This window comes from Trachemys scripta, chromosome 2 (assembly GCF_013100865.1).
Source record: "Trachemys scripta elegans isolate TJP31775 chromosome 2, CAS_Tse_1.0, whole genome shotgun sequence".
NCBI classification, from domain to species: domain Eukaryota; kingdom Metazoa; phylum Chordata; order Testudines; family Emydidae; genus Trachemys; species Trachemys scripta.
Window position 1 is genome coordinate 99,454,235 of NC_048299.1, and position 22,243 is coordinate 99,476,477.

At 38.8% G+C, this 22,243-nt stretch overlaps 1 protein-coding gene across 1 annotated transcript in view; it reads left to right on the forward strand.

The window, feature by feature from the left end:
- Positions 1-22,243, forward strand: part of ABCA13 (ATP binding cassette subfamily A member 13) — a 285,349-nt gene that overhangs the window by 93,371 nt on the left and 169,735 nt on the right. Inside the window, exons 25-29 of the mRNA XM_034761320.1 lie at positions 1,479-1,643; positions 5,850-6,027; positions 8,978-9,117; positions 16,366-16,479; positions 19,945-20,035. Of these exons, the coding sequence (XP_034617211.1) occupies positions 1,479-1,643; positions 5,850-6,027; positions 8,978-9,117; positions 16,366-16,479; positions 19,945-20,035 (688 nt within the window). The remainder of the gene's footprint in view (positions 1-1,478; positions 1,644-5,849; positions 6,028-8,977; positions 9,118-16,365; positions 16,480-19,944; positions 20,036-22,243) is intronic.

Genomic DNA, 22,243 nt, shown 5'->3' on the forward strand with positions numbered 1-22,243 from the left:
GTGTGTGCATTCTACTCCTTTGTGGTAGTTGACCTCCAGAATGAGAAAAGGCCAAACCTATTTCTGCTAGTTGAAGGGTATTTACTTGAGCTCAAAATGAGAGAAACATTTGTTTTTGAAGCCAGAGTTCCTGGATTCTTGTTTCCGATGCCACACGTATAAAGTTAAACTGATGACTATGACAACAGATTTGTAATAAACAGACCAGTCTCCTGAAAATGCCAGACTGAAGTGTTCCTAGAATGTATACATAACTAAGGTGAGGAGAGGAGCTTTGAGTCGCTTCTTGAAAAATAGGCCAACCTGAACTAAACAGTGACTCTCCTAATGGCTCTTTCACTGAGTCTTGTTGATTTTAATAAAATCCAAGTACAGAGCTGCATTGTTCACTTGACTGTTTCCATCAACTACTCCTCATTTGTTTATGGGACTTTTCCTGACTTAATTGGCTAATTGTTTTTATTGAATAAAGCATGTTCCAGAATGTTTGTTATTTAAAGAACATATGCAAAAGAGGATGAAATCTAAAAAGCTGATAAACTTACAGACCATAGATTTCCATAATAGAAAATGCACTAGTAAAATATGGGTGGAAGAAGGAAATAGAGTATGTAAAACAGTGGAAAAACACAACAAGTGTTCTAGCCGTGAGACAATAATTATGAGGAAAGTGAAGGGGGGATGGGCAGGGCTGCCCGGACGATTCAGGGGGCCTGGGGGCAAAGCAATTTTGGGGGCCCCTTCCATAAAAAAAAGTTGCAATATTATAGAATACTATATTCTTGTGGGGGCCCCTCCAGGGCCAGGGGCAAATTGCCCCACTTGCTCCCCCCTCTGGGCGGCCCTGGGGACGGGGAAGAACCTGCAGACTAGGAAATAGCAATTCAACATGACTTTAAAACCTACTGAATTGGCAGCTCAGCTAAGTGAATAGGTTGTGATTTTTTTTTAAATGTTAAACTTCTGTAATAAACTCACTGTGAAATCTTGGCCGCATTGATGTCAATGAGAGTTCTGCCATTGACATCAAAGGGGGCTAGAGTTTCACCTATGGAATCAGCCCTGAGTAGGAAAGGAGAGACAGAGCTGTGTATCTAGACAGCAGAAACATGCTGTGTATATTTCAGTTTTAAACTTAAGGGATTCTAACAAAGGAACACTTTTTGTAATTGTTGTATGTCTCTCTCACCAACAGAATTTGGTCCAATAAAAAGACATTACCTTGCCCACCTTATCTCACTTTATTTAGATAAAGTTCAGGGTCCTTAGAAAATTGTGAAAAGACTGTGGTCTCTTTCATCATCAGTACCCATTCCTGCCACAGCCAGTGTGAGGGCACAGAGAGAGCATTTGGGGGGAAACATGTCTGGAGCTTTTTTAAGCAGTGCAAGAGAGGCTGAGGAATTTATAAACTCCATATTGTATGAATAGGGTGGATTTTATATTAATCGATTCTCATGCTTTTTTTCTTCTTCAAGATCATGATACCTTCTGAGGCCAACAAGTTACTGAATGCCATGTTGGAAGTGGTCATTAGCTTCAGCTCCCTTTTAAAAAAAGGCCAACATGTCCTTGAAAATCTTCCCATGTTCCTCCAAGCATTCAAAAGTGTTGATCTGCTTGACATCTCGGCATTTCAACAGGTATGTGTTTGATCTTTCATCCATTAGCTGTATTTATAGTGCAAGTATAATCACTTTTTTTTTTTTAGAGGACTTCATTAAGGTCAGGTACTAAATAATGAGGAGGAATGTTGGGCAAAATCATAATGTATCCCATAGACTGCTGGGCGGTATTGCATAATTGGTGAGTTGAGCCTGTTATACTCAGGTCTTGGTACATTTGATGGTCTCTTTCATCACCAGTATCCATTCCTGTCACAGTCCAAGATTTTCCTGGTGATCCAAATACTGCCAGCTCTTCTTGTTACCTATTTGAGATCACAGCCTAAACTGCTATGGCAACAGGCTGTTTATTAATAATGGCATCTATTCTGTGTGTCATGGAGAAAACGGGGCACACACTACTAATGTTTATTTTGTTTTTTAATTAAAAAGCCATTCCTTTAACCCTGGTCTTGCATAGTTTCTCCATCTACTACTTCATTATAATGAAAATGTTCACCTATTGTAAATCACATAACTCATTTCTCCAAATGTACTGTACGGGCAGTTGATAGATCCATAGTGTTGGGTCCTTGATTTTACCCAGTGACTGGTAATTGTCGTCTTGGTAGGAAGGAGGGTTTTGTGGTTAAGGCACTCAACTCAGTACCACTGGTTTCAGTTCTTAGCTCTGCCATGTGTTTTCTTTGTGACCTTGACTATGACACTTGAATCCCTCTCTGCCTCAATTTCTTATCTGTAAGGTGAGGATGATGATACATTCCAAACAGAATGAGGAAGTAAGCTCTTTGTGGCAAGGACTCTGGCCATGTGTATGTACAATGGCTAGTACAATGTTGGAGCTATTATAAAATAAATAATGCGTCATAAGAAAGGACTCCCCTGTCTAAGGACCAGATTCTGCTACCCTTTCTCCCACTGAGTAATACCTTATTGCAACAGGTTGTCTTATCAATTTTGGTGGCACTACTTTCTGGAGTAAGGTGTTACTGAGAGTAAAGATGACAGCACCTGGCCCTAAAATTGCAAACCTTTAAAATGCCTCACTGGTAGGTAATGCATGCCTGCTTGTTACTACAGTATAATAGTCAATTCAAATCCCACTTAGAGGACAATATCCTTATCTGATGTAAATCAGCATTTCTCCATTTACTTCAGTAGTGGTATGAGCTTTTCCCATAAGGCTCTAATTTGTGTGACAAACTTAAAAAGTCGAAACGTTACTCAGACAGGCCTGCCTGTTTATCTTTTAAAGCTTTTCTTTTATTCAGAGCTTTCCTGGCTGTTTTATAGGTTTGGTTCTTCTAATGCTCTGCTTTCCAATGAGGCATTTGTCTATATCAGTGTTTCTCAAACTGGGGTCGCTGCTTGTGTAGGGAAAGCCCCTGATGGGCCGGGCCGGTTTGTTTACCTGCCCCGTCCACAGGTCCGGCCGATTGCGGCTCCCACTGGCCACGGTTCGCTGCTCCAGGCCAATGGAAGCTGCTGGAAGCAGCGGCCAGTACGTCCCTCAACCTGCGCTGCTTCCAGCAGCCCCCATTGGCCTGGAGTGGTGAATCGCTGCCAGTGAGAGCTGCGATTGGCCGGACCTGTGGACGGGGCAAGTAAACAAACTGCCCTGGCCCGCCAGGGGCTTTCCCTACACAAGCGGCGGCCCCAGTTTAAGAAACACTGGTCTATATATATAACCTCATGACCTTCCACTCTTTTTGGGCTGGCTCCTCAGCTGGTATAAGTCATTGTAGCTCTATTGAAGTAAATGCAGCTACATTGATTTACATCAACTGAGGATATGGTCATATCATTTTCCACATCAACTCATCTGATTTACAGCAGGTTCAGGGCCTTCTCAACTGTGAATAAAATATTATTTATTGGGCCTACCCCCCAAAGTTGATGATTTGATAGAGTTAATCTTTGAAAAATCTTATTTGATAAGACTCTGCAGAGAGAAGAATGCAACAGCAGAGGGGGCCACCTCATCGCAGTTTTGTTCTCTCATTTACTGCTGCTTATATCATCCTGGACTGCAGCCCATCTCACCCTGAAGTTTTGTGTCTTTTCATATCTTCCAATTTCCTGATTACTTGTTCTAGCACAATCTTTATATTTTGCAGGGTTGCTTTTTTTTAAAAACGTTTCCCCTGGGAAATTTATGCCTGTATCTGCCATCAAGCCTCCCTCTAAACACCCAGGCAAAAAAAAAAAAATCATTTAATTGTTTTAGCAATTCAGTGTCTACCTCTTTTGTCAATAAATTACCCATGTGATTTCTCAAAGGCCCTTCTATCTACATTACTGACCTTTTGTTCCTTTATGTACCAGGAGAAAAGTTATTTATCTTAATCTTCCATTCATTCTCAGGCTTTGTAAGCTCTGCTACTTTATAGCATAAGCCCTTTTACCCTTGATTATTTTGTTCACTTCTCAGCTCATCCACATTGGCCAAGTTTGTAGCCCCTGGTAATGCCAGATATAACCCTGGGGCATTTCCATTTCTCCCATGTTGCCTTCCTGATGGATTTTTATTATAGTGATTGTAATACTGAGCTGCTTTCTGTTCTAAAGTGCACTGGAGGAATATTTTGTAATGGATAATTTATTTGAGAAAAATCACTTTTTTGTTGGTGAACTGATCATGGTTTTCGCAAGTTTATTTGCAGATTAAAATCATTCTCTGAATTATTTCTGTATGTCATTCACAAACAGTTCGTTCTGAGTATTCAGGATTTTAAATGCAAAGCATTTTGATTGGGTCCTCAGGTGATTAAATGGTTAGTATGTTTCTGTCCCCTGATTGGGTGAGCTTAGAAACAAGATTCCAATGCAAAGGGTCATGATCTGAATTCCTAATTCTTCACCTTTGTTTATTCTGCAATACATAAAATTCTCTTTCAGTGAATGTTCATGCCAGCAAATTCTTTTGAGATCTATGAATGAAAGTGCTATATAAGAGCTAGTGAGTACTAAGATTTTAACCAGTACTCATTATACTTCCTCTAGATCAGTGAACATGCTTCTTTCACTTTGTGATAGACACATTTAATTTAAAAAGTTTTGAAAGGTAAAGCCTCCAAGCTGACCATAACCTATTACATTCTTAAAGTGAAGTTCTGCTTTGAAGATTGACTTTGTAAAAATGATATCATGTTTCACACTTATTGTGTCCCAGTGATTTCAATATTAAACATGTTCACTTTATCAGATTAACTATTTTTTTCCGCATTGCTAGTCTTGCAAACTCAACTGAGATCTGAAAATCCAGCTAGGTTCTTTCTGACATGGGTATCTTCAATAGTGATAAATTTCAGGCAGGCCAAATGCTTGTTTTAGTTAGACCTTTGCAGCCCGACTGTCATCCAATTATGTCCTCAGTTCCAATTATGCAACCATATAGCTTTCAGTGGGATTGCACAATTGTGAGCACATAGTTTGAAAACTGCAATTGCACAAGTGGGCTGCTATTGGAACTTGGTTAACAACACAGTTGAAGGTGCATAAGCAGTCAGATCAGTCTTCCACAACAGCATCTGTTCTACAAGACTGATGACAATAAAAATCTCTTTCTTCAAGAAAGAGGGATGATTTGATTCAAAATATACATACACCAGGAGCAGATCTAATAAGAACATACCATTTTACACAATCATTTTTCAAAGTACAACTGCATTTTAATATTTTGAACAAAGGACAACTGTTTCTTTGTAGCAGGCCCTTTTTCAAGGCAGACATTCCCATCATGTAAAAAGATGCTTATTTTTGTTGTTGTTGCTATCTTTATAATGTGTGACAGTAAAGTAATGCATTCAATCCCACTTCGGTTTTTGTTGAGGGAAGCAGAGTGTATGAAAAATGACAAGGTAATCCAGAGGTCTGCAATCTGATGGTCCTGATATTTCCTTTCTTTTTCTGCCCAGTCAAGCCATGAAAATATGACATTTTCAAAAGGTTAAAGTAGTACATTATACTACCGTATTTCACAGAGTATTCTGGCCATTAAAGTGGCGATATCTTTCCCTGACAAAGGTGAACATGAGAACAGAAGAGAGCACAACGTTCATCCATTCTTGTAGACAATGTGAAAACTGTCATTTTGTTGACCTCCTTGGATGCAGTAATGGGGAAGAACATCTGAACTACTACTGCAGTTGTGAAAGTTATGACTGGATTGTTCAGAGTAACTGTTGTAATTGAGATTCCATTCCTTAGTAATTGTTGTTCTAGTTCCTACAGGGTGGGAAATCTAGAAGTTCCATTGCTGGATCCCTTCAGTCTTTAATCAGGGCAGTCTGTAAAGAAGAATCCTCTTTCTTCAGCAACACCAACATGTTCATTGACATGCCCAAGATCACTGAGCTCTTGGAAGATGATATGGCAAAATACAGCATTCCCAAAGACTCAAGTAAGAGAAACATCAATCACAAGTTGCATATATACATACTCACATTCAGAGTTTGCCATGCATTCTAAACCTTTTCCTCTTAAATAGAAATGTTGATATATTAACTGGCATTTCAGCTAGCTGACATTGCAATCCTGAACACAAGGAATGATTGATGAAAGGTTTTATTACACAGAAATGATTATGGAGACAAGTGACAAGCAATTCAAGTTATTTTGTTTTCTTGCATATAATAACAATAAATATGACTCCCCTGTCTCAGACAGGTCATATATATTGGAAGTTTATTAAATGTTCAAAATTAAATACATTATTAGATACAAGGTTGCAAATTTATAGTTATATACTTTTATTTTGTGAACTTGGTGTTATGGTGTTATGATAAAATCCTTAAGCTTCTGAATACAACCAGGGAAGAATACCTTTTGTCTTTTCTTGTAATTGAGTTGTTGGCTACCATTAGAGTTAATGTTCCAAGTTGTCTGCACCCTGCTGCTATTCTTATATCGTGTGTGTGTGTGAGACTGCTTTCTAGACCTATCACACACCAACATTTGACTCTTTAAAATTAATTTCGGTGATCTTCCAGGAAAGGAATTGTGACTCAGAGAGGCATGCTTCCATTGTTGCTCCTTGGGGGAAGGGTGGCGGTGATGTGGAAAATATCTACTTCTGGCTGCATGACTAGCAGATTGCAACATCTTGTCTGGGCTCAGCTGTCCAAGCTGGCACACTGAACATGGAGCCAGAGCTCTTCCCAAGCCCTGCCACCTACAGAGGCAGGGAGTACCAGTCACATAGCTTCTGCTTGTCCTTCTCCTACTAGTAGTGGAGTTGCAGAGAGGCTGCACAGGGGATTGTGTATGGGTCCTTACCTCTCCTGCCCACTTCCCCCCACCTTATAAATGTCAGTGGCCCTGGCTTCCAGTCCTGTGTGCTCACTACTGAACTCGCCTTATTGTCTTATAGTCCCACAACTGGACAACACTTTCATAAAAGTCCTAGTCTAAAGATTAGCTACAGTGCTCCATATGTTCATCATACTATCACTCTGGCCTGGCCACCTTAGAGCCCTTGTTAATTTTTCTCCAGTTACAGATCTTGTTTAGAGGGGACTACTCTCTTAAAGGGAGATTGTGGAGGAATAATCTGGACAAAGGACTGGGTTCTAGAAACTTGTTGGTTACACTCCTGGCTCTGACACTCACTCCTGGTTTTGGGCAGGTCACTTGACATTTCTAATTCAGTACGACTTTGTATAATGCAAATAATAATACTTGTCTCCCTCATAGAGGTGGTGTAACTAGAGCTGGGTGAAATTTTTGTTAATTTTTTTTTTGGCAGGTACCAAAACGATTTGTGAATTCAGGTCAAATACAGCAAATAGTTTCAGCTGAAAAACCTTACATTTCTTGGGAAATGTTGAAACGATTTGTTTTGACATTTTAGTTTCAAATCAACTTTTCAAAATGATTTTTTGTTGCTTTGGGGAGAAAAACCAAAAACTTAGAATTTTTTTAGAATTTGTTGGTTTGTCACCAAACTAAAAAATCAATTACTTACTGAGCTTTACTAGTGACATTACTTAATGTTTCTATAGTACAGTACATTGAAGATGAAAATTACTAGTAACAAAAAATACCCAATGTAAACTAAGCATAGAAATTTAGACCTGATCCTGCAAAAAGGACCTCCTTGATTTCAATGGGGAGCCGGTCCACATGTTGTTGCTTGCAGGATCAGGACCATAGCTTGCAATGAGGTTATTAAGGATGCACATGCTTGACTACCAAATTTTACTTGGGTTAGGGGAATGGATTTTTCAGCTAAGCAGCTGAAATATAGATAGATAGATAGATTAAAAAATGAATTAAACATCATACAGTTCAGTTACATATTTGCATCTATCTGCAGCTTTCTGAAATAAACTATGCTACCTTTCTTAATGAAGAGGCCCGTAGACATTTCACTGTCACCCAAAAGCTGTCTTGTCAAATGGAAAAGACAGTCTTCATTGAATGGCCTAAGAAAGTTCAGAAAGTAAGAAGGTGTATAGCTGCTGATTAGAACTATGCTTGCCTTCTCTTGAGTATGGAAATAATTATCCGACTACTATAAATCCCTCATTGGTCTATAATTGGTGATGCTAGTCTCTTATACTTTAAAGAACTTTTGATCTGTATGAGAATTTATAGCAGTGACTCTTCCCTCTGCATTTATTTTATGTGTGTTTTGCCTGTGTACTTTGACTCCAGAACTGTAATACACCAATACAGCTTCTAGGACAGGGGCAGTTTATCTAGTGTTTTCACTAGTGACCTGGTCTACACTACACAATTAAGTTGCTGAATAAATCATCCACTTGCACCATCTTACAACAACCTGATTAAGTCAGTCTACACAATACAGCCTTCCTCCCGCCGATGTAAGTGCTCTGCTACACCAACATAGTAACTCCACCTCCACGAGAGGTGTAGGGCTTATGTCAGTGTAGTTAGGGTGACACAATGTCTGTAGACACTGCGTTACTTATATTGGCTTTTGGCTGTCTTGTCAATTTCACGGCTCTGTGTTCCTGGTAAGGAGGCGCACCACTGACAGAAGGAGGGTAGTGTGTAATTACTGCGGTGGCTGTAAGTTGAAGTAACATAGGTTAACTTAGGGCTGTAGTGTAGACATGCCCTAAGATTCTGTTCTCTTTGGGGGCTGATTGTTCTCAGCTTAAGTGGGAGTTGTGGATCCCCAGCTCCTCGCAGGTTCAAGCACTTGGTGAATGAACTACATCTCTCCAAAGAGCTGTAGTGATGGTTCAGTGAGAATTGAGGATTTTCAGCACCTTACAGAGGCCAAGCGCTAAGTTAGTCATAGGCATTATGTTGCTGAATAAATCATCCACTTGCACCATCTCTTAAATATGGTCTCTTTCTTTCTCCCTCTTTTTTTACCACAGCTCCATTTTGCTTGCAGCTTTATCAGGAAATTTTACAGTCACCTAATGGGGCTTTGATGTGGACCTTCCTGAAGCCCCTGTTACATGGGAAGATCCTGTACACCCCCAACAGTGAAAAGTTTAACATGGTGATAGAAAAGGTGAGTAGCTAAGGAAATGAATAAATCAAATGTCTGTACTTATATGGATGGTAGAAACAATGGAAAGTGTTTCCTTTAAGAAAATTGGCAGGGTTATTTTCCCCAGATGTTCATCCTGCTCCCACTGCACATACAAAATAACAATAGCATTTGTGTTTCAATTTACTCCATTTACTTCAGTGAGTTTGCATCAGTGTCAATGAGGAGAACTTGGCCCTAAATTTTGCAGTCCCTGTTCAAGTGAGCCAGGAAAACCATGATAAAAGGGCTGTAGTGAGCCCTTCTGTGTCAGAGTTCAGGGGCTCTATGTAAGTCCTCGGTGAGTAAGGGTTAACTTCTGCCCCACTTCCCCCTTCTTTTGCACAGATGCTCACAGGAAAGGCTGCATGAAGGACCATCTGTTAGTTGTGTATTTGTACAGTGCCTAGCACAATGGAGTCCTGGTCCAGGACAAGGCTTCTAGGTGGTACTGTACTAAAGAGAAGAATGCCTTTGGGAAGATAGGCTGTACGCCCAGGGTCACTGGACTGGGTTAAACCCCAGGCTTGAGTGCTTCTATGTTTTCTTTTTTATCCCATTAACTTATTTTACTTTATAGTATGGTTTTCCTGGCCAGTGCAGATGAAGCCTAATTGTGCTACAAAACAGTAACAACTCTGAATTTTAGATTATGGGTGGGATTTTCAAATAGAGTCAGGAGTCCCATGGAAAGTCAACAGAATTTGAGTGCCTAACTCTCTTAGGCAATTTTGAAAATCCCACCCTTTGTCTATGCCTATCTGTGCAGTATATGGTATGTCTGTCATATCCCTCCGCTAAATGGAAGTATGTTAGATATGCTCAGATACACACGATTGGCTCATGTAGTGGAATTGTTCCTGTAGTTCACCTAGTTTAATCTTGTGGGGTAGGGGAGTGGCGGGGAGGAGGGTGTTGTTAAGACAACTCTTATGAATTTTCCTGTCTATACTATACAAATACATGGTTGGCTGTTGACATTGGTGACTGCTTATATGACGAAAGTTTCTCAGATTGTTACTTGGCAGGTATCCTGTATTTAAGAGTCCCAATCCCAAAGAGCATACGGTCAAGTTCACAGACACTCGTTTTGTTCTATGTTTGTACAGTGCCTCTCTCAGTAGGGTCTGTGACCAAGGTTCTTGGCACTATTGCAATACAAATAAATAATAACTATTATGATCTATTTTTAAAAGGGCTTGGCGGTCAGAGGAAATATTTGTATTTGTTGCAAATATTATACTTGTCATGAAATCTTAATTATTACAGGAATGGTAATTTAGGTCCATTTAAAATGTGAAATAAAGCATGACTGCTTGATAATGGTATACAAAATATTTTTTTAAAGATTGTACTGACCTCGGTTTACCATGGAAAACACTGTGTTCTGACTTTTACTCTAAAAAGTAAGATGTTAAAATCTAAGTGAAATGATAAACGTTAGAACTACTCATTAACTTCACAATAGCCCTTTGTGAATCAAAAATAAGATTTCGGTGGTTTCTTAGTTTACAATTAAAATGAAGAACTTAGTTTGGGTGACAGGCTATATCCATTGGTCCGCTGAGTTGAATATAATTCATTTTAAAACTTTAGGCTGATTTTAAAAAAAAGGGGCTCTTTTGATTTTTACAGATGTGAACTCTAAGTGGTGATAAAACTCTGTGTGCAAAATTGCATTCTGCATTACAGTGACACCAAGAATAATGTGTTGTAGAGATTTCCACGTTATTTTGCCAATTAGTATGCCACAGCCACTATCTTAATAGGATCCATGATAAGACAGATAAATCTTTCAGCACACGCTGAATCCTATTCTAGATCTTAAGTGAAACGAAGTCTACTCAGTAACAGCACTGAGATTGCCAAGTTATCTTAAATGAGACAATTTTACTTTTTTTTTCATCTTCTGAAACTACACAGATTCTATTAGATATTATAGCCCAATAAATCTATTAACATGCTTGGACCTCAGACAGTTCCATCAGCTCATTCAAGATGTCTTATAAAAATAAATGCTAGACTCACCAAATTATCAATGATAAATTATCTGTTTATTTGTAAACATGGATCTAGCAGGTAGGTCTCTCCATCAAATCCATCTTTATTCTTTCTGTTGCACAGTCTTATTAATTATTATACCCTATGGAAATTAAGGCAAACTAAATAATTATCAACAAATATCCTAAATATTGGTATTGAGTCCAAACCTGCACCCTTTACTTAGGCAAAACTGCCATTGAAGTAGAGGTGCAAGTTTTCCCCTAACATGGACTGCAGGATCATACCCATTCAACTACTGTTCCCCAGGAGTAGCTAGATACATGCTACAGAGAAGGGTAGCATTCAAATCTGTTTGCATTTCAGGATAATTTTCATGTTTTTGTTTCATAAAGTGGAATATCTCATCTCAAGATTACTGAAAACCATTCTTACAATAAGTCATTAAATTTGCTTTCTACCTGTGATAAATAAACAATCCTGACATCTAAATCAATATTGACCAGTCAAGTTCACACACACAATAAATGCATGCCAATTGACATCAGCTTAGTTCAATGAAAATTTTTGTTCAATTCTGAGCCACTCAGAAAGCATGCATGTCTGATTCTTGATTGGCTCATCAAAGGCAATGTGTTTTTCTTGCCATATTCTTGCATCTCCATTTAGGATGATAGTTTAAAGAAAGAGATGTTATATTTAAGAAGTTTATAGTCATTGAAAGTTTTTTTTCTAATTTTTCCGATTAAAACAGAATGTATGTTTACAATACATCAAAACAATTCAAAAGTAAAAGTAAGAAAACAAGTCTGACAAACTCATCCTGGTTTTGGATTCCTGCCGCCTTGCTCGCCAATCCTTAATATGAAAGGCAAAGCCTTTCTTTATAAATAAAAAGCCTTCATAACAAGATAAAGTGGTTCTTATTGTACAACTTTAATCAGGTTGTCTCATGAAGTTTGGCTTTGGAAAAAAACCCATTTGTTTCAACTCCCTTCATAATGAAAAATTATATTACAATGAGATGTTTTAACAGGCTGACAAATAACCTCAAAAGGATAGTTTCTAGCTCTACCTTATTCACAAAACTAGGAGATTTATAAAAGGATGAGTCTGAAGGCAATACCAGAGAGGACTTTTGGTGGAATTCAAGTCTCCAACCTTAGCCAAAGCTGCTGCCAGAACATGTCACGTTCTCAGCCTCCTGCAATCCTGGGATGGAGCGTGCTCAGTGTAGATAGGATTGCCAGGGAGCTATGAAGCTCTAGCAAGTCTGTATTGAGCTTCTGCAAACTGTTTTGTTTCAAAGGGATTTTAACTTGGCTACATTTGGGCAGATTTTTCCAGGAACAGTAAAAGGCACATCCCTGACGCAAAGGCCAGTCCCTGCCCAATTTCATGTCCTTGCTCTAAGGCATGTGGAGGCTGTTGAGCTTTTTAAAGAAAAGGTAAAACAATTTTTTTTTTTTTTTAACACAGAGAAAATTTTGCCCAACCTTTTTCTAAGAAATAGCTGAAGCATTCTGGCTGACGTTTTCCAAAAAAAATCAGCCCCAGGCAGACACTTGACATGCAAAATTTCAGCCTAAGTGATTAAAGTTCGGCAAAGTTATATGGACCTTTAAACAAGGCCTTATAATGGGAATTATCAGGCAGCGTTAATAGGCAGTGATACCAGCCCCACATATAATGCAGCTGTCTTCATTCTTCAGATACATCTGCTGACCTCTGAGGAGACTCCCCACTGAACTCTTCCTTCACAATTTTCCAGGTCTTAAAGGCACAATAACCACACAGTTCTTAACGGTCATGCAGTTCTTAATGGTCTATACACTTCTCTGTTAGTTTTTAAGTAGAAAATGGTGAACTCGGACTTAAACATGTAGAATATGCCCAAACTTTAACCCTTATTTTATTCTGAACTGAACCTGAACCTTCAGAGTTGATTAAGCTACGTATGTCCCAGTGATAGGCATCCCTCTCTACCCACTTTCCTACTTGTAATTAAGCCATTATGGCCTCTATCAGAAGATCTTATTCCCATATGGGCCACCAGCATCCCCTCTCTAAAGACTTAACATTGCCAGAGGGAAATGTAGTTGGCTGCCAGTGGCCATCCTAGCACCGCCTGCACAGCTAGTGTGGGGAATGGATCACCAGTGACCTTTCCCAGGTTTTTTGCTGCTTAGGCATATATCTCCTATAGATACACTTCCAGACTTTGTCTGAATGTAACTTTGTAGAAGGCACTTAAATGCTGCGGGACTGTGCCAAAGTTCTGCACTTTTGACAGGAAGTATTAGAATAAATCTACCCCCAATTCTAATTTGCAACTCAGTGCAGAAGCCCCTTTTGCTGGGGAATGCTGTACATGACTACCTACCGCCATCATTAGAGCATAATGAAGAGGTCTGATTCCTAAAAACAGCTATGACAGCTACAATATTAACTTAAGCAAAATTGATATCACAGCATTCTCTAACCTTGAGCTGTAGATTTTCCTAATCTGTTAGGCAAGGGGAAAATAAGACAGATGTTTAAAGATAGTTGAGAGGAAGCATAGTCTAGTGATTAAGTATGGCAATGGAACACAAGATTTGGTCCCACAGCAGTGATTTCAGATGGAATATGTTCTTTCAGTTGTTTTTATTTTCCAATCTGTTTGTTATGTTTAACCTTTATTTCCTTATTATTTAATCAGGCTTCTTAGCTTGACCAAAAAACTATACTTAAGGTACTTTGAAATGCTAGTGATTTCCCCTAATGAGAAATTTGATTGATGTAGTGCAAATACAGGAATATTCTGAAAGTAGTGTTAATTAGCTGTATTATCCATTGCCAGTTTTACATGTTATATGTAAATATCTGTTTGGGTTTTTTTTAACAGAACCAATGGAAGGTTAATTGCCAAAACCAAACATGAACAAACACTTACATGTGTGTAAGGGTGGGGCAGGGAAAGGGGCATAATTTTATTGGCTTGGAATAAATCCTAATGTTCAATAGCCATCAGAGATGGTGAGGTGGTATATTTCACTAGAAAAAATGATGCTGCAGACCCTGGTGTCTCTCCCCCCGCTCCCCAAAAATGGCAGTCTAAATTTTAATCAGGTTTAAATTATCTTTTAGAAGTATTATCTGTAATAATACTGATCCTTTTCATTTTCGCATTTGTTCAAGAATCAGCTTGCAACTCAGAAGGTCTCTCTCCACACCCACATACGTGCGCGCACATGCACACACATCCCTTTTCTAATAATCCCCTCGTATAATCTTCCTTTATCATAAAAAGCAACAGAGTGTCCTGTGGTACCTTTGAGACTAACAGAAGTATTGGGAGCATAAGCTTTCGTGGGTAAGAACCTCACTTCTTCAGATGTCTTGCATCTGAAGAAGTGAGGTTCTTACCCACGAAAGCTTATGCTCCCAATACTTCTGTTAGTCTCAAAGGTGCCACAGGACACTCTGTTGCTTTTTACAGATTCAGACTAACACGGCTACCCCTCTGTTCCTTCCATGATGATAATGGTCCCTTACAAGCATTAGGACAGAAATGGCCATAGAATGTAATACTTCAAATAATACTTATCTGTATTTCCAGAGTGAGCTTAAACCAGTTGCTTAGTGAAGAGCTTATCATAGTTCAATCAAATTTGGAGAAATAATTATTTTACAGATGTATGTATATTGATCTAACATTCAGACTTTGATCAGTGGTGTACTCATATATTATAACTCATATCAATTTCCTGTATCTATTTTGCTATTTGCAATCACATCATCATCAAATTCAACTTTGCTCTCTCTGTCAGTATCAGACTTTATGAATTGTTCATCTGTTATTCCCTAAAACAGATTAACACCTCAATTGTGTCACAAAAAATCATTTCTTGAACCTATTATTTATACAACTTTTAGAGGCGGTCAAACATTTTTCATGAAGTAATTTTCTAAGGAAAAGTGCAATTTAGTGAAAATTAAAACATTTCACACCAACATAGAATCATAGACTGTAAGGTCAGAAGGGACCATTATGATCATCTAGTCTGACATGTACATTTAGATGACATTTTGTCAGGAAAAAGTCCAAATGAATTGCTTAACTTTCTCATTTTGTTTCAATGTCACAATGCTTCATTTCAATAATATTAGCATGCTTCATTTTAACTTAAATATTTAATTTAAATATTACATTTAATATTATACCAATTCAACATTACTGAAACAGGGTTTCTGAATAATTTTTTTTGGAATTTCAATGCTAAAATTCTTTCCTAGCTTGTGATTAATTTGCTCATCTTATCAGGTCCCTTCTTTGGTATCCCCAAGTGACATTGGTACGTGAATTCAAACCTAGCTGAAGGCACCTTGAGTGACAGTGGAACACACTGAACCTTCTTGTTGACTGGGTCATGTGCAAAGCTCAGTCCAGTCACTACTAGATCTGACTAAATGGGAAAAGTTAATTGATTTACTGATCCTTTTGTGAATAAAATCACCAAGACTGAGTCATTGTGATTGTGAAGTCATGTTATTCATGACCCATTTGTATTTGGGGAAACCATCCACGTTTGTGAAAACTGAATGTTTATCGTTTTTTACCGCCGACTTCCTAAAAATTCATACTAGAATGTGCATTATTCACTCTTCTGTCATTCAGAGCCCACGCTTGGGTGAGGGCAGAAGGAAAGGAATTGACTGCTCCCCCCCTACAGTCAAATGAGAAGATCCCTAATTCTGCCTTCTTCCTTACTGGACCTTGCTAGATTTCCCTGACTCAATCAGCACCAAAATTGTCCTCAGGGTTGTAGGAACTGTATGTTGCATCCAGATATTCCACTTCTTCCTCCCAGATAGGTGGTGATGAGATCGAGAAAGAGGCTTTAATTTGAACCTCTTTTATTTTTTTACTGGCTCTCTCACTAAAGCATTTTGATACCCTCTATGAAAGGCACTATATAAAAATAAACTCTATATTATTACTCTTCATGTGGGAAACATAAACACAGCAGGAAGCCTTTTCTTTGATCTGTTAGTCTCTGAATAACAAAAAAAAAATCATTTTTTGTTTTCTTTGAAGATAAAAGGAAACACAATGCATTTACTTCTGACAATTAAAGTTGACATTCAGAGGAGTTTCAGGAGATCTGAACCACCCTAGTTGCTCCTGTTTCCACGGGAATTACTGTGTGCAGTTTTCATTTCACTTGGCTTCATTTCTCCCTTTAGGCTAATCACACATTTGGTTTTGTGGACAACCTGAAGATTTATTCTGAGGCATGGCTGAGGATGTCTGGGGTTTTTAAGAGCAGTGAAAACTTCCTCATGGTCAATCAGCTCCAGGTTGGTGAATTGTGGATGACTTCCTACTTTCCAATACTATCCACAGAGACAAATAATTGAAGAATTAAAGTAGCCTGTAAAGAAGTGGTAATTCTAGAAATACTAGATCACTATAGGAAATGGAGTTCTGGATCAGCCTTTACAAAGGTCCTGGCTTTGAGGTGGAGGAATTACCAGAAATTCTGTAGGATAGCAGTGGTGGTACAGTCAGCACAGACATACAAGTTTTTCTTGTGAGTGGCATTTGAAAACCATATATATGTAACACTAAGTCCAGCTGAATTTTAGATTATAGACCTACAACGGGGTGGTCCTGAAAATCTTTTCAATTTTAAAGCAGCTAAAGTAAGTATTTACCTCTCTGTCTGCAGTATTACCATGTGATATTAGAAATACAATGAATAGTATGACAGCGAACAGTCACTTATCTAAGTGGTTCTCAAACTTTAGCAACCTGAGGACCCCCATTTTGATTTAAAATTTTTCGGTCCCCGACTCAACCCCAGGCCCTGCCCCCACTCCACCCCTGCCCCTTCTCTTCCCTGCCTCCTCCTCCCCTGAGCACGTTCCATCCTCGTTCCTCCTCCTCTCTCCCAGTGCCTCCTGCACGCCGCTGAACAGCTGTTCCCCAGCATGCAGGAGGCACTGGGAGGGAAGGGGGAGGAGTTGATCAGCGGCCCTGGACATGATTTCGCCCCCTCTCCCAAGCGCACCCTGTCCCCACTTCTCCCCCTCCCTCCCAGTGCCTCCTGCATGCAAGGAAACAGCTGTTCCCCGGTGTGCAGGAGGTGCTGGGAGGGAGGGGGAGAAGTTGAGGGAGGAAAGGTGAGGAGTTGATCAGCAGGGCCCAAGGACCCCCCAGGGGTCCATGGACCCCAGTTTGAGAAATGCTAATCTAAGCATTTGGCAAGTTTTTAAATGCTCTTTACAGCTTAAATTTGCTTAATTCTCATAATTCTCACAGGGATAATGGAGGAAGTTTAAAATGCAACAATAGCTGTGACTGCATAAACGTAGCACCTGGTTAACAGTTCTTTCTGTGTGTTTCCAAGTCATATCTTCTTTCTTTAGTCACTAACATGTAGTTTTGGCACTTTTTACTCTTCACCATCTGCAGAGCCATTAAGCTGTGAAAGAATAAACTGATGCTCATGCATCAACAATAGAATTGTTAATTAAGATTCAATTAAGGAATGTTACTTGCGATCCCTGAAAGGCCTCATGGAGCTGATTGTTAGTCCTTTTTCTTGGAAACTGAGCAAATGAGATGTAGAAATTGAGACAATGAACATGGAAACTGAAGATGGTATTTTTCAGATAATATAGTTTGTATGGCTGCTAGTAATGCAATGCTCCAAAATGTTGTATTTTACAGAACAAGTGAAAGAAAGATCTCTGCCCTAGCTAATTTACAATAAATGTATAGATGTGACTCAGTGAGTTGGGGTAACAAGGGGTGAGGAAGGGAAAAGGTATACAACAATAAGGTTATATGGATACTTATTTTAGGCATGTGCATACTTTCATGTAAGTACAAGGGGCCATAGACTGATGTTCTTGTTCATGCTGAATAGTACTTTATTCCACAAGTAATCCAACTGAAATCAATGGGGTTACCCATGAAATAAGGAGCTATTATACTCAATCAAGGGGATCAGAATTGGAGAGGAAATACGATCCAGTGGCTAGGGCACTAGCCTACTCTCTTCCAGAGACTGTTTGTATGACCTGGGGCAAGTCACTGAGCCTCTCTGGGCCTCAGGTCCCCATCTGTAAAATAGGACAATGCTATTATCCCTATCTTACAAGAATGTTGGGAGGACAAATGCACTAAGGATTTGTGAGGTGCTTAGATAAAACTATGATGGGGGCCATATTAGTACCATTAAATTGCCTGTAAGTAAAAATAATAACCTTTTAAGATAACGTCTCTCATCCGTACCATTGTATTACCTTAGTACGTTAGCAAACACTATACACTACCCTGTCTGGTGAATCAATCTCCACTGGTGAGGGTTGTCTGTTAGAAACCATTACTTTTACAAAGGTATCCAAGACTAACAGTGAGGAAAATATATTAGCAGGATTCTGCCAGCTTGGTGACGCAATTATGGTTTATAGTGCACAATATACATTCTGTTTTGAGTGTGCAGAGTGTCTGGGTACTTTGCGATAAAGGAGAAATTATTCACTTGAGTCTCCACTAAATCATTTGAATACAAATAAGTATTCAGGAGGACATAGAAACAGGAATCCATCAAATTCTCTTGGTGTTTAGAATTCAGACTCTGATGCTGAAGTTTGGAATGTGAAATGTTTGTGCTACAGACATTCACTTAAATGATATGCTGTACTATGCCACTGGGAACTTGCCATATTTCTAAGTACAGAAAAGGGAGATTGTGTTGGACCCAGGAGATAGCACTTGAAAAGTCTTTCGTCTAGCATTGGATGATTTTAATTAGTAAATCTTAATGATTCTGCATTCTGTCAGTGAGAAATTCGTAATATTATAAGAGCTGGTCATTGACAACCCATTAAGGGACAGAGCCTGTAAGGCCCTGACTGTCCTGAGCTCCCATTGACCTTGGATTTGTCTATAGGAGTGGATGTTTTTATCAGTGGTTCTTTGGTACCCAAAGCCTAATCTTTAGTTGCATCTCATTATGAAGTGTATCTGCCATTTTAGAGCTACATTTACTTCCACTACATACAAACCTTGTGTTAGCTCACTAATGCTATAAATTATTGACATCTAAAATGTGGAATCTTGAAGCTGAGTTTATAGAAAGTTTTCTACAGTGGACATCTTAAATTTTTTTTAATCTTTTTACTCTTAGTTAAGGTATGTGCAGAGGTTAGCGATATTCTCCACTTAACGAATCCTACCTAACATCAGGTTATGGGTTTTGGTTCTTTGTCATATGTTAGAAAAGTCATGGTCACACCTTTGGCTTCATTGCATTGAGAGCAAGGGCTGAAAGATACCAAATACTGGTTCATTTCCCAGTAACTCTGAATTCTGATTAGGGCAGCAGGTCCCCAGGGAGAGTTTGAAACAACATGAACAGATTTTTGGAATCTCTTTGCTGATCTTAAACAGCTAATTAAGAAAAGCCTACAATCTCAGTGCTGGTTTAATAATGGAAACAAAAGAAAACAACAAGATGAAGATGATGGAAATTTACGGTATGATATATCAATCTGTCATAGGCACTTACTTGGTTCCCATCCATGTAGTATCTAATTGCCTCAGAATCTTCAGTGTATTTCTCCTCGTACTTCCGTGAGGCCTTTTACAGATGAGGAGCTCAGGCACAGATACTAAGTGACATGCCCAAGGTCATACAGAGGAAATCTATGGCTGAGCAGGAAGATCTATGACTCTGTGTGTGTGTATATAAAAAAATCCAGCAACTCTGAATATCACAGATGCTATCTTGTAAATCATTTATCTTACTTTAGGAAGCTCTCCAAAACAGTTTTATAAAGAACTTCATTGAAAGTCGCTTGAATATTGATGTGGGGAATCTCATTGGAAAGCTGCAAGAGTATGGTAGGTATATCTACAGATAGACACACAAGATTTATTATCCCCATGACGTTGTGTTTGACTGAAATTTAGCAGTAATAACCTCTTAGTTATGATTCACATTGGCCTTACTTAGATAAAACTAAAAGTACATTTTACAATTATCGCATTTTAGTTTCAAACATTTTTAATATTGTTTGATCATTTATCATCTTGTAAAGAAATGCAGTTCCTTTTGCTGCATCTTGCCTAATGTCCATACAAGTAAAATCCATCCATTTCACTAACAGATAAAGATTAATATCTTTAAAATAGCAATTCCCTTATTTTATAAATAATTTGAATCCAGTTCTTTCCCACATTATGGGCCTGATCCTTTCAAGAGCTGAACACCCACAACTTTTGTTGATCCAAATGAGAGTGGCAAGTGGGGCTGAGTGTAAAACAAGGATTCTGTTTCACAACAAAATCTGAGGGTCTGACATTTGTTTTTATTCCACGTTGGAATGAAAATGAGAGAGTTTGAAATATTTCATGTAAAAACGTGAGCGACACAGAATAGTCAATAGCCTGATGGCCAGGGCACTTATCTGGGATGTGGACAACCCAGGTTCAAGGGCCTGCTCTGCCTGATTTGGAGTCATTCTTTCACTTTTGCTTGTTGGGGCTGATCCATTTTGAATAAATAGGAAAATATCCATTGGGTCAGAGAGGAAGAGACCGACTGTATCATCTGCTGGTTGGAGCACTCACCTTGCATGTAGGAGACCTAGGTTCAAATCTGACTGGTTTGGAGCAGGGACTTGATCCAGGTGAGGGCCTTAACCACTGGGCTATTCTGGTTATGAACAGAAATTCCAAGAAACTGTTTCAATGAATCGGCATTCTCTGACACCCAAAAGTTTCACTGAAAAATTCTTAACCCGCTCTACTTGCAAGTGCTTATTACCTCTTGGGATCAGGACCATAGTGTTTCTTGGGCGTTTGATTCTGTAGCAGAAATTGCAGAAAAAGTACCTGATTCTGTAAGGTTCTGTGTGCCTCCTCAGAGGTGCTAAATGCCTTCACCTTCAGTGAAGTCCAATGAAAATTGACTCAGAACCTTACGAGACTGGCTCTAAGGTAAGTAACAAAGCAGAAAGTAAGTACCAGAAATAGCTGTGCAAAGTTTGCTGTCTTAGTATCATTAAGTTATTTGAAGGAAAATGCAGGCAAGGATATTTTATTTAATAAGTTCTGAAACTTCCCCAAGGATTTTACCTTTTTATATATTTAGATGTGTTAGTTCCGTGTAAATTATGCAGCTTGCGAAATATTGCTTTTACTTACAGAAACATTTAATTATGCAATATTCCAAGCACGTAGCAAGTCAGTTGATATTTCTCATGCTCAAATATTTAAATGATTAAGTTGTAAGAGAAAATTTTAAAAATTGATGTATTATTCAAAATAAGGTCTTCTAAAGATCACCTAGGGGAAAAATCTCTGGTGACATACATGTATGCTTAACCCTGTTAGTGTTAGGTTACTAGTATTAGGAATATTCTAGCCCCTAAGATGCTACAAAACCAATAATACTATATATATTTCTTCTGTGTCTTCCTGTTGGGTAAAACAGTAGATATTTGTCTGGTATCCTCACTCCTGTTCCATTGCTTGTGTTCCTTCTGAATCCATTCCATTGATACTGGCTTGCCTTCTGATTCTTAGTACATCTGTTTCATTGTCTCGTCTCACAACTGCCTCTCTTCCTGATCCTTGTTCATCCCTTCTTCACTAACAGTCCTGCCGTCCATCCAGATCAGTTTAGTGCATTTCTGCTTCTCTGCTTTCCCATTGCAATTCCTGCTGTGCCATCACTCAGGTGCACTGAGTTCCAATCTTATGTTAATGAGTTAATCACTCTTACCAAGTCAACTCATCACCTAATGTTTTTAAGGATTAAACACTCAAATGTTTTTTTTTTAAAGCTTTTAAGAAGCTGTAAGCTCATATTGGACCTCCCAGTACCTATTTTTCACTCCTCAAATGTGAATAATTATTCACTGGGAGATCAGCTAGTTTTGTGGATGTGTTAGACTTTCCTCACAAGTTTCTGTTTAAATCCAATTGGAGTAAGAATTGTTTTGAGTTAAAATTGCCCCATGCTGTAAACCCATTGTTGCGATTATTCTTTCCAATATGATTAGCACAATCCACAAAAATTATATGCAGATCTGAACTCCTCCAAAG